General features: G+C 39.9%; 1 protein-coding gene across 2 annotated transcripts; it reads right to left on the bottom strand.

The window, feature by feature from the left end:
* Positions 1–3216: 3216 nt before the first annotated feature.
* On the bottom strand, positions 3217–13137 carry LOC145453310 (uncharacterized). 2 transcript variants are annotated; one of them, XR_013919704.1, is made up of 3 exons: positions 12241–13137; positions 8960–9061; positions 3217–4238 (listed from the first exon to the last, which is right to left on the bottom strand). XR_013919704.1 is itself a non-coding variant. In XM_080331297.1 (3 exons), the coding sequence occupies exons 1-3, from the start codon at positions 12710–12712 to the stop codon at positions 4107–4109; spliced, it is 396 nt and encodes a 131-aa protein (XP_080187423.1). In that variant the 5' UTR covers positions 12713–13137; the 3' UTR covers positions 3217–4106. The 2 variants fall into 2 exon arrangements, 1 of the variants encoding a protein (XP_080187423.1); XM_080331297.1 differs by having other exon boundaries at positions 12551–13137.
* Between the last annotated feature and the right edge of the window lie 555 nt (positions 13138–13692).

Raw genomic sequence — 13692 nt, 5'->3', positions numbered from 1 at the left:
GCTCGCAAATATATGAGAAGAAGTCTGGCGTTCGGGGTCATTTCTGAGCAAACCAAGCAATCCTTCTCCTTTCTTCCATAGTTTCAAAAGTCAGCTTTATCAAGTTGATGTTTTTCGCTGGTCCCTCCCCACTTTTGCCCCGCCCGCATTTCGTCTGCAAATATGCCCACTCTGATAAATGCACCCAGATAATTACCTCTGCAATGTATGTGGAGCCAGTGGGTTAGTCAAATGCGAGGCTATAAGAGTAGTCTTCGCGGCAACGTGTTTCAGAATATGCGGTAAAAGATCGACTGACATTGCTGTTACTCATCTGGTCACGGTTGAATCAGACAACTGTAGCGTCGAAATTTGTCAGGTGATGTTGTCCTTGGCGCTAAGCGCCGGAACCAGCGAATATTCCCACAGTATGTAAAAGTTTAATTGAAATACACCTTCTCTAGCAGATTTCTTTGGTTTAGCGATATTCCAATCAATTTTGAACAATGCGTCTGTGCCGTCGTCGGAAATTTTAACAATTTCTCGAAATTTGCATTGCTTGGTTTGACACCTAGGTAACAGCGTTTTTTCTAAGATCAGGTGATATTTATAACTCCAGAAGAAACTGTCGTGGTACTATTGTAAGCTTCAACCCTTCTTTACAACAAGTGTCCTTCGACAAATATGACACATTGGTTTTCCGTTTATATCCGAGAAAGCAAATTCGTTGTTGCGCGCAGAGTTACAAAGCCAGTTTTCGACGTTTAATGTCCCGTTCCTTGTTCTTGTTTCTGTTCAAATCATTCGAGGTGAGTGAAACACTCTTTAAAAGTGTACTACGAAGCGGGGTCCCCTTGAACCAGAGTCCAGCCGAATAGCGATTCAAAACAATAACAATCTATACTCGAGCTTATGTCAAGAATCCAGAACACATCAAAGAATGAGTAATCAAATGAAACAGAGACGGTGCGATAAGAGAGCCAAGTAGCTAAATTGATATGTAACAATACCGTGCACTAATAATTGCGTTCATGATGAAAGATGTCGCGGGCCGCGGGTTGAGAACCCCTGCACTACACACACCTCAATTGCGAATGTCAAAACAACGAGTACAAAGCAGCCAGTGTAATAATGACGGGTGATTAAAATAGCAAGTGTCAAAATAGGATACTTCATAATAGTGAAAGTGAAAACAGCGACTGCGAAAAACGAAGGTCGTATTAGCGATGTATCTAAGAAAGCGAGTGTTACGAGAGCAAGTATCATCATCGTGAGAGGTTGAATACCGATGACCAGCCACACCATACATGGCGTAGCAGCGGATAACGTGACGCGACCCAATAGTAGCTCATCATCACCCACCTTGGGGTCACGATCCGGAAAGCATTTATGAAATCAAGTATTAGACCAGCTCGTCGCACACGTTGGAGAGCAAAGCGCTTTACCGAGGTAAACTTTTAAAAACGTGATTGGCAAACTGTGTGGCCTATTTCATCTCCATATTGAATTCGTGCGGCCCATGGCCTCTACGAAATCTGGAAAGTGGCCCGCGTCCCAATTTGAGTTGACGACGCCTATGTTATAGTGATAAATGCCCAATTATTCTCATATTAAACCAGTTATTCTCAACCACTAATAAATGGATATGCTTACTTTGCGCATTGACATTTTTGACAAAATGTAGTAAATTACCGAAAGGTTTTTTCCTCCTTCCTCTTACACCTTGTCCGAATCGAAAATTGAAATACAGTTACGTTCCGATGGAGGTTTTCTACAATAATAAATAATAGTAATTCAATAATGAAGAGTATCCACTCAGTGCCAATAAACAACTAGACAAAAACCGAATTGACAACTCAAAAACGAAATCGATAGAAAAGAGCGAGAAAGAGAGCCTTAATGACCACCGAATAAAGATTAACACCAAAAAACTGTAACATTCAGCACTAGGCCGAGCTGGATGCCAGATTAAGACACTACTACTGATCATTTCGGCATCCTCATATCTATTCATTACATCGCACCGTGTCTTGCGTATCGCATTGTATACATTGTGTGTGTCTTACTTGGATGAAAATATAATCTAACGATTATTATTATTATTGATATCGCAGCTCAAGTCGATTCGGTATGCGTGCAAAATTAACGACAGCACACATATCACAATACTACTTATCACAACAATTGAAAAGGGTTGCTGACACTTTTGGACCACAGCCTTCACTATTTAGCCAATGCGTAGTAACCATCAGAGGCTTCACTTTTCAATTCATTATGAGAAATATGCATTGGCGAAGAAAAATCTAGGAAAGGGACTGAACGTAGGCTACGTACGGTACGTCTAAATTGGAGTTTCTTATCGGCTAGTGCACCATGCATGTTCACTAGGGCTCTTCAAAAATGACTTTTTTCTCAAATAGCACTGGCTACTTGATAAAACTGTTAGGTTACCTAATTTAAGCCTACATAGCAAATTTGGTTCAATTCCAACCAGTAGCCGCATTGCTACAGGGAAGAAAGTTTCTATCTATTATATAAAAATAAATAACAAAAAATTTGAAAATTTTATGTTCACCCCATGAAAGTGTTGAGCTGTCTTCAAAGACGATGCAAATCGACTCAATTCTAGAGTTATGTGTGTTTTTCGTTGATAATTTTCGGATTATCGACCGATCAAGGATAATCCGAGGATTATTATCGAAAAACTCACATAACTCCGCTTTTACTGGTCGGAATTGAGTCAAATTTGTTTTGCATCGTCTTTGAAGACAGCTCAACACCATGGGGTGAACGGAAAATTTTCAAATTTTTTGTTATTTATTTTAATATAATAAATAGAAACTTTCTTCTCCTGTAGCAATGCGGCTACTGGTTGGAATTGAACCAAATTTGGTGTGTAGGCTTAAATTAGGTAACCTAACAATTTTATCAAGTAGCCAGTGCGATTTGAGAAAAAAAGTCATTTTTGAAGAGCCCTAATGTTCACTTGTTCATTGGTGAAACTATGTGCGCTTATTGGACCATGTGACAAAGTCCATCAGAGATTGATTCAGGGCGAAGATGATAAAGTTAGCTGATCCGGGAGAATGCTAATCATGTGAATAAAAAGTGCTAATCGGGACGCATTTTAGGCGAAGATATTAAAGTTAGATGATCCGGAATAATGCTAATCGTGTGATTAACTACTGACTAATCGCGATACATGAAGTTGGAAAAGGTTACGCGCGATGGTTAGTCGAGGTGTCCCGAGTTTTCAATCAAGTGGCGTTATCCGTTGCATCATAATGCGAAAACGCGTTATAGGCTATCAGTTCTCAATTTGTTGAATGAAGCAGCAGCCTGCTGAAAACGATACTCCCACTGCAATAGCTAGGATTATCATCATCGCGAAATGAGAGTCGTGTTCAATTCGTTCGGTACAGCTAAGAAACGGATTATAGAATATTGATATCGCTCTGTAATGGCGGGTACATAATTTGTTGATTGTTTAGTGATGCCATTACCTAGAAGGGAATCGGCACGGTCATTATCGGAAATATTCGTGCGTAAGAATGGTACGCAGTGTACGCAGTTTTCATCGATAACTAGTTATCTATTGGTTGTTTCGCTTTGTTAAATCATGAGATTAACACTAACTTTATGCGCAGCGATCAACCGGTTTCCTTAATCCTGGGTTGATAAATCCCGACGAACGGGATAATCGACTTTATTGCTAATCCAACTTTATTATCTCCGTCCTTACATTGCAAAAAATGCACACTGCATCGCGCGTGAAAGCTATACATGATTTCAACCTCTTGGATATCGCGGTACCCCCTGAAAGTAAGAATAGCGCGAAACCCCAGCGTGCGGGACCTACGTGATATGACTTTTCATTCCCGAATATTAGCGGTGGTGAATCACTTGCGGCCAAGCCTCGAATATTAGCGTAAGCAACGTAAGAAAGTATAGACAACTAATTATGCGACATCTTAAATAAACACCAATTGATTGTTTGCCGACGATTTATATAGCGATGGAAAAAGCTTATCAGAGAATAGATGATTGCAAATGATTGTTAAATGATTGTTAAACATACAAAACGATATCGCCAACTCAGCCTACTTGCCAATTCCTCGTATCAGTAATTAAATGAAAAAACAAGTAACATATATGATCCAGACGATGACACCAACGACAATTCCAATGATGTTCATAATTCTCGCGTGGTCTGCTTTTTTCTTTGCCCAGCGAGGTTCGGAATGTTTCACGGAACTTGCCTGTAACATGTCAAATCAAATTAGAAATTAGTAGTGATTGTGTGACATGAGCAATTAGCAATGTTGGAGTCGAATGAAACGAAAGAAAACTTAGCAAAGCAGGGAATTTCGTTTAAAATCGTGTTTAAATGTGTGTGTGTCTGTGTGGTGATTAAGACTTGCAAAAACTACCAATCTCGATAATTGACGGTCAATTCACTACTGTTTCTTTAAGTAGTCCTCGTTATATTTCCAGTCAGGGATTAGGAAAAGGAAGTAGTTCTAGTTATAGCAATAGATGCAGATCTTTAAAATGACTCTTTCTAGTTTTAGTTTTAGTGGAGCATTTGAAAAATGACCAATTTCCAAACTACTATGGTAAATACTCGTCGTGGCTTGGTGTGAATTGAGATAAAGGTGTTCTGTTGTGTGATGTTCCTGCAGCCATTGCTAGCTCAAACCCATCACTGCCAACAGTTGCGAAGACATGGGGTTTGATTTGGGGGTAGGAACCCCTCCATTTCAAATTTGCAGTGATGTGGAAATCCTAAACAAACCGATAAATTAGTAATTACTGATTCTCTTCCGAATTGAATCTAATTAGTTGTGTCTTATAGTTAGTTAGCAGTCGATTTGTAAAGGTAGGCTATAGCTATTTCTAGTTGTAGTTGTAGGTCAAGGTTCGCCAACTCAGAACGAGTGGCAGGCCCCATTTCAAATTTCTTAAAGGCGGCGGTCCGCAAGAATTCAATATCGTGATAAAATAAACCACACAGTGTAACAATCACGTTTTCAAAACTTTACGTTAGTACAACGCTATGCTATTTAACATGGGCGACGAGCATAGTTACCACAAAAGAAGTATATTTATTTGGGAAATAAGAAATTATCATTGTTATCACTTTGACAACACTTTTTAGCGACCTAAGAATCGATCTTAGGTTTAGCTATTAGACACGGCATTCGCCGGAAAACTATCTCCCCATAAAGCTTGATCTTGTGGAGAAAGCCTAAGGCCGTGTCTAAGCCTATGCGTAATGGCGGTGTGCGCGCAATTGCACGTCGAGTCAAAAAGCCCGTTCATACCAGCTAATTATTCCTTCATGAAATATGCTATTACTAGGGATGATGTGAACGCGAGGTTCACGTTCGCGTTCTGTGTGTGAACCTCTGAAATTTAGAGGTTCACGTTCACAAACGAACCTTGGTAGGTTCTGCACTGTGAACCTTTTCGTACAATTTTCGCGTCATTATAACATCTTTGGCTGAAATTCGTTGCATTTCAACTACAGACCACTCTGTGCATGGCGCTTGCAGCATAAAAAAATCAACACTAAATGAGCATGTACCGCTACCTTGCCGGTCTCAACGATTTTACACGCGTTGTTACAAAAGTTTACTCGAAATATTCAGCTTTACTTTTGTGAATATTTAGTGACTCTCTGCTGTGAGCTTGACCCGCAATCATACAACATCAAAAACGAAATACACATACCTCTAGGTAGTCAACGAATGATGCTTCTTCAACAACCAGTCAACGAAATTGATATAAATAATACATGCTTGTTTAATGTAAGAAATCGAATCCGTGCGATTGGGGTGTTGGCTACTGTACAACTTGTTTATGGGATAATATCGGTAGCTACTATAGAAACCCGTTTTACACTCTGTTCAATATCTATGTAGCAATTTCAGACGGCGAATACATTGTCCGATCTGGCCTAGACCGTTACGGCGTAAGCTTTTATTCCCTTGCAAGTCCCCGTCGAAATTGTTGGCAAAGCGACGGATGATATTGATTTTATGGAATAAATATAGCATATATGATTGCTCCAGTTGATACATTTGGCTAAGTCACCATGTATTTCAGCATTGTGGCTTAATATGACCTGAGTCGTCGCTATAGGTATTGTGTAGGCGTACATTATATGATTTCACTAAAATGTAGGGCTGGGATTAGCAATATGACGTCACGTGACGTCATAAGGTTCACGTTCGTGTTCACACAGAACCTTTCAAAAAGGTTCGCGTTCACACGAACCTGAACCTTTCAGGGGTTCACACCATCCCTAGCTATTACCATAGCCGAGGCCGTATCAGCTAGTGAGGAATAAGTGACGTTGGACACAGGATAATAGTATATATTCAACAACAAAAAAAATTAAATTGAAATCAATTTCAGCAGTTTAAAATTATTACGAAGTGTGGCGATCCGCAAATAGGCAATAATTACTTTCATCTGATTAGTTCCGTTGCGCAGTACATTGTCGCCTGATCGTTACCGTGTCATTCTATGTTGGTTAAAGCCACTTTGGATACCTTTACCTCGATATATAGCTTTAGTTAGTGACGACAACGCAACAGTCAGTTTACGACATAACTGTTCTTCCGAAATCTCAAATCAGGTCGCGGGCCGTAAAAATATGATCGCGCGGCCCGTGTGTTGCCTTGGTGACCTCTGTTTTAGCTGCTATAGTTTTGAAAAGTGAGTAGTTCTAGTTCTGGTTGTAGTTGCGCACTTTGAAAATCCAGAATTTTGTACAAATCTGGCTTGATTCCCTGGTCATGTGATAATTGTAATAAGTAGGGCGATTTTTTTACCAAAATAACGGAAGATTTTGACTTGAAAAAAAAATCCCACAAAATCTTAGAATTGTACTACTTATTTTCATTTCTAGTTGGAACTGTCTGTCATTACGAAGTAGTTAGGCCTGAGATAACTTTTGTGGCTTAAAAACTGACAATTTGTTACATCAACAACTTTATTTCAACTAAATCTGGACCTATGAAGAATTCCAGTAGTTACATCACGCACTATGGGAGAACTATGTGAAATTTGTTGTAGTACAACGAAAGATACTTTCCTACATTCTCGGGTGGAAAGGGTCTGTCCTTACTAAGTAGCTTGCCAAGAATCGAGAAAGAACGTTCACGAATAGCAGTTGTTGGCTGGCACCAACACTGAAGTTGTGTGTACAGTACACGGCTGGTGACACACCGTGTTGCTTCATTCTGACAATTTTGTCTACATCACAATTTTTCATCATGCTCTTGTTGATGTCCAAGCAGAATTGCTTCAGTTACGATATTGCGGTACGTTGAGCATAACACTATATCCACCTATTTGTTTCATTTGGCCGATAAATTGGCCTACAAGCTGTAAAATAACAATGATAAGTACACCCACAGTGCAAGCATCTACGATACAAACGAAATGCATGTTGCAAAAACATTTTGACTTTGTAAACAATTTTGACCTTTCTTGACCTAACTCTACAAAATTCTGAATTTTTTTGACATGTCAAAAAAATCAACCTAGTAATAAGGTATTACCAGCCATAGTTTCCCCTTTTGCCTCGTACAAATATTGCTTTACTTATAACTCGCTACTTCTATTTGTACTAACGACACTATGTTTACTTCTATTCAAGTATCAACCATGACTACTTTGCCCACCACTGCCTGTAAACTATATAAGAAAAATATCAATATTCTCATTATAGCATCAGTCACAGATTATAGTTCTCTGACCCGCTACTACCGATATGTCTTTCAAAGTGTGATATCAAATAGATATTATCAGCGAACCTATCTACGCCATCGTCGGTCACCGAAGTAATATATAGGCATGTCGGAATACGATGAGTGTCAGTGGCTGCAGCAAAGTGTCGTAATTACAACTTGTTGAAACGGTCTATTAGATTTGGGATGAGATTATGGCCACTATGGCCTCTAATGCGCACTCAGTATCGTTCAACTGGTTGGCGAATCTATGACGCTATGAACGATTAACGGGGATTTCAGAGCCTTGGATTTAAGTATCACTTGCGATTGCATCGGGATAAAATCACTCAGTTAACTTTGCTACTGTTAGGGAATATATGGAAGCTCAGAATATCGCTATCACCAGAGGATTGGTCACTCCTGGCCAACGAGATCTTAGCTCATGCCACGCCATTTGACAATACATACAACTCCCACTTTTCCTTGATATGGATTGTTTTTTGTTTTCATGAAAGTTGATCCCGTGGGTTAAAAATCAATGAAGAAAGACGATATACGCACACCAGTGGGGCGGTAATAAGCCTGAATTTTGCAATGGAAAGCAAAGCCATGACTAGATGCTCGTAAGTAGATAATATCAGTGAGACATATCGAAGCAAATCTGATAAATCTCAATAGAAAGCATCGGACATGCTGAGAATATTTAAGAGAAATTTGGTTGATGTTTGATTGGCTATTTACTTCCAGTTGTATTCTTTGTGTCAAGTTTCAAATTTAAATTTCCAATTACTTCTCAGTAATCCTTACAAAGTCGAATTTACTAACATCTATCCAAACGCGAAACGTTGAATTATGAAGGATCCAATAGACCGGTAACTGAACAATGAACATTCGCACCAACCCTATACGATAAACTGGATAACGCATGTTACAGCGTTAATTCAATATAGCGACATTGGGTCGGCGCGAAGAGACATTTTAAAAGAGAAGAGCGATCGCCATACTTCACAACTTATATTTTGCAATCATCTATGTTAATTTAATAACATTAACTAGTTAACTAGTTCTGCAAATATATCAGCCATATCGATAATGAACAATTGCACGGGCGGATTCATTCACAACACAAAGGTAGAGGCTGACTTCGGATGTGTAACTACTAACTACCATCAACACGTTATCTAATGGCTGTCGGATTTTGTTTATGTTGGAAAATCAGAACCATTTATCTACTTCACCTCACTAGAAGCGATAACGGCCAATACGCCGATCGCGAAGCAGCAGAAAAGCATCGTGAAGATGGATAAGCAAAAGTAGTTGGGTACTAGTAGTTCGTCCTCCTGGAATGAAATGAGAAATAATTATTAATACAAAGGAAAACTCGAATCGATATTAGTCATGGCCTGGCACAATAATCACTTCAGCATAGTTGATTCTACCATGATTTGAAACAACTTAGTCATAAGGGAAATAAATATAATACCAGCGACCTGACGGCAGACAAACCAAATCGTTAAACTATCAGGTATTGGCATGTTATAGATCAGGGGCGGACAACTTCTCCAGTCGGCGGGCCGGATATAGAAAAATTAAGTACCTGGCGGGCTGGATTGCTTAATCGATACATTTTTCTCCAATTTATCCACATATACAAGGTGTAACTGTAAATCGTATTTAATGAATGTATTTTAACGACAGCAATGTCACTTCAAAGCCATTTCTCGCCGATAATGACGAAGAGAATGTGGATTGAGAACAACATTGTCATACAGGCGCCGCCATGTCTGCTTATCTCTGATCAATGAACACACGTTGCAATCACTAATTAAGATTTCAAGGCGTTCGATAAGCCCGGTACCCTAAATTTACCAAGATATCAATTAATTAGGGATGAGTAGGTGACGAGATAGCGTCGTTGTTCAGCTGTGTAGTGTCGCTGTTCAACTATGTGACCTATTTTATCTCGATATTGAATTCATGCGGACCGCGGCTTCTATGACATTTGGAAAGTGGCCAGCAACCCCTTTTGAGTAGGCATGAGAGGTGTCTTACTAAAGCCTAGAAGTATGCCGTGCTACAAGTCGGCGGCTACGGAAACAAAAATAAGAAATGCCAGCCGGGTGTAAATGACCATTGTAGTCGACAAACACCATGATTACAAGAAACGATATTAGGGTTGAGTATATCGTAAATGCCGATAATGCGAGTCTTAATTCTCGCTTCGACGAACTTACGCGTAAGCTCCACTCTCGCACGCTGCGCAGTGCGCATACATGTATATAATAGCATACAGTCACTAAATATTGACGTAGTAAGCAAGTAGCGGGGAATCTCGGCAGATTGTAGCCGCGGGCCACATCATCATATAAGACGCAAAACTGTTTGCGGCCGGACAAAATCACTTCGCGGGCCGTATGTTGCCCGCCCCTGTTGTAGATCGTAGAGTGGGCTCATATCTCTCTATATAGATTAGCGTTAGGAACTCGTGGCACAAGTTGGGGTAACCGAGATTCAATGGTAATATACACATTATACACTACGAGCGAAATTGGGGGCAAAACGAGTCAAATATGTAAATACTTATCTCGATATACACGAGGTGTTAAGGTGCGAGAATACATAGGTTGTGATACGCTCTAAAGCCAGGGGCGCCCAATCTTTTATTTATTTACGACCGCATTTACTTTCATAGAATACGGCCGCGGGCCAACGGACAATCATACAGGACCCCCTTAGCGACAATTATCACTTTTAAATTGATTACTTGGGACTTCGCATCGGCGCCATCTCTTGTGACGCTAAAACATTTTACAAAATTTGGACTTACGAAGTACTCAAATACTTAACTTGGTGAAAAACTGGTTAATATACCCATTTTCGAGCAATGCATTTTCAGCCTTTCAATTTTGTCCGCGTTGTATTGGAAAGGGATGCAGTCAAATCAAAGCAACATGCATATGAGAAAATCCACACCTATACGAATCAGCTGAAATATTCCATCGATAATCCGAGGATAAGGTGAATTCTGACTATTTACACCAGCCGAATCCCCGATATAAGGACTGATATTATGTTCTACGAATAAGAATGATTGGTGAAGCAAACTACAGTATACATGCTACTGTACTTGTTTTCAGCAAGACTGTTTCAACAACAGTGTTACTGACGATATATTGCCGAGCTCAGTATAATCCAGTGATGTCCTGTTTGAAGACTATAGGTGTATTTATCACATTTCCACCATAGCGAGGGGTGTAAATCAGGCAAATGGCACTTCCTGGTACACCTTTCTGATGGGTGAGAATTAGTCTACAACTGCTACAATTCGGCAGATTCGGAATCAAAACCAAGGAATATTGGCCCACTGCTCATGAGGTCTAGTTTCTATATTGTCAGTGTGCAACAGTTTTCTGGTCGCGGCTAGTGTGAATATTTTCCGGGATTAATGATTGAAGTTGTTCAATGGTATTGGAAATTGCATATATTACTATAATTTCTTTTCCTGTACCAGCTAGGGTTGTAACCAAGTCAGAAGGCTCCGAGTCACAAGTCAATCTCAGTTTTATAGTTTTGACTCGAGTCAAATTGAGTCATTTTCAATTCACCACCGAGTCAAATCCGAGTCAAAGTCACCGAGCAGAGGGTCGAGTTCGAGTCATGGTATTATGACTCGAGTCGAGTCCAAGTCATTGTGTTGACTGCCCAGTTTCTGGTTAAAGGCTTGTTTTACCACATTATATAACTCTGTTTGGTGATATCGAATGGTTCACATTTATAATATTATAATTTTCGTCATTTTTAGCAGTTTCTGGACGCATTTTCAAGTACCAGTACCAATATACGAAATCCCAATAGTGTGATTACCTAACTATTCCTCGAAATTACAATGAAACGCCGGTCTTGGCCTTCTGAGTCTCGAGTCATATGACTTGGTTCGAGTCATGCGCAATGAACCAGTCCAAGTCAAGTCAATACGCAAATTGACTCGAGTCGAGTCATTTCCGAAAAGCGCTTGGAGGAAATAATAAATTCCAAGTCTTAGGCATACACAATAACGCACTGTCCAATTTCATTCTTAAATCAAAATGGCTCTCACGAAAACCTGACTCACGAATTATTGTGAGCATGGGACGTGACTTGAAGCGCTTTTGGCGCAATATAATTTAGAGGCGAACGTGTATTTGCTTGTCTAACCTTGAGAACATAAGTGTTTGGAACAGGTGGCAAATGTAATAAGAAACTTTAACATTTAGTAATTATTTGGGACCCACCTGAAATAGCTTCGCGATCCACTGGTGACAAACACTAAGCTGAATATTTCGAGCAAACTTTTCAAACTAAGTAAACTAAATTTTTAAAAAGGCGAGGTCCATGCTTGTTTAGTGCTGGATTTCCTTTCACGCTGCCATCACCATGCAAGGAATGGCCCGAAGCTTAAATCGAAAGAATTCCAGCCGAATATGTTGTAATGGCGTTATTAATTGTAATCTATGAAAAAGGTTAACAGTGGAAAACCTACCAAGGTTCGTTGCGACCGGGAACCTCCAGATTTCGGAGACTCGCACACCGAACGGTAACGTGGACTTCGCGTTCACACCACTCTACCGCTGAATATATCTCCATAGGTTGGTGTATTTCACTCATCCGTACCATTAGAAGGGCATGAAAGCATAATCTGGGGCCTGAAAGTGCTATTGACACGAGTTACAATCTAGGCTAGCCTGAAAATCTGAGAAATATACGATTTCCGATTTACAGTTTATCATTTATCTGGGGCCAATGGAATTGAGGTAAAAATGTTTGGTTAATGGCCGTGGATGTTACCTCACCCTGCCTTGCGGGTCTTGCTGGATCATCGGCGAGTCGCTTACGTCGCAGTGTATAGGTTCTGGTGTTTGGTTCCCCGGTACGAGCACGGAATATGACGAATATTCCAATGTCTGTTTCTGCATGACGTCTCGATCATTCTCTTCGCATGACATTGCATCCATGCTTATAACTTAACTCTGTAATAATTCTGTTGGTGTTCACTTGGAAACATCACGCAAAGTTTAGTTGGGATCTTAGGTTTATGGATTGAGTAAGAGTATTTCCTAAAGTTAAAGTAGGTCGGCACCAGGCGAAGACTAGACGGTCTGACCAAGGCCATGTGTAGAATATGACTGTAAGCAGATCGTATTGAATTTGGCCGACGACCATGGGAGTTCTAGCTAGAGCCCGACCGATTATGATCGGTCCGATATTATCGATTCGATATCACAATTTGATAAAAATATCGGTATCTGCCATGAGAAGTAAATAAATATCGGGAATTTTTGGGACGTCACAACGTAATTAAACTTCATAATACAATGAGAATTACCGATTTACAACTGAAATAAATTTGGTATTTTAGGCCTATATTTGATCTGAATAACTGAATAACGTGACGCAGAAGTAGTCTAAACTTATATTTATAACCCCTTGACGGCCTTGAGTAATTAGTGCAAGTGCGCAAAATCTACTTGAATGCTCATAAAAAGGATACGTAATTTGCTGCTGAACACCTCTGCTTAGAGGAGTCCAGTTGCAGCCTTTTTGGTTCATGTCCAAATTGTCCAAGCACAGCAATGGGGTTAAAGCTGTTCAAATAAATGTTCTTAAAGTTTTGGACATTCTCCACTTTAGGTATATGCCTTACCTTTTAAATATCGTGTGACTTCATCGGGGATATCGGTGAAGGTACTAGTTATCGATTTAATCGGTATCGGTACGAACAGCGAATATCGGTCGGGTCTAGAGTTCTAGCAATTCCAGAAACACTTTACTCCGTATTGGAGGCTTTATTCAAGCTGTTCTATACGATTCATTCCGCTTGCAGCGTACAATTAATCCAATGGACAAAAGTTGATTCATAACCCGGTTTGCGCTCAGAGATATTCCGACGATGCGTTTCCTATATTATATTTCTGTATGATTCCATTGTAGATAT

This window comes from Botryllus schlosseri, chromosome 13 (genome assembly GCF_051294905.1).
Source record: "Botryllus schlosseri isolate E-star chromosome 13, Bs_hap1, whole genome shotgun sequence".
In the NCBI taxonomy this organism is placed as follows: domain Eukaryota; kingdom Metazoa; phylum Chordata; class Ascidiacea; order Stolidobranchia; family Styelidae; genus Botryllus; species Botryllus schlosseri.
The sequence above is the reverse complement of the archived record's forward strand: the minus strand, read 5'-3'. Positions and strand labels throughout refer to the sequence as shown.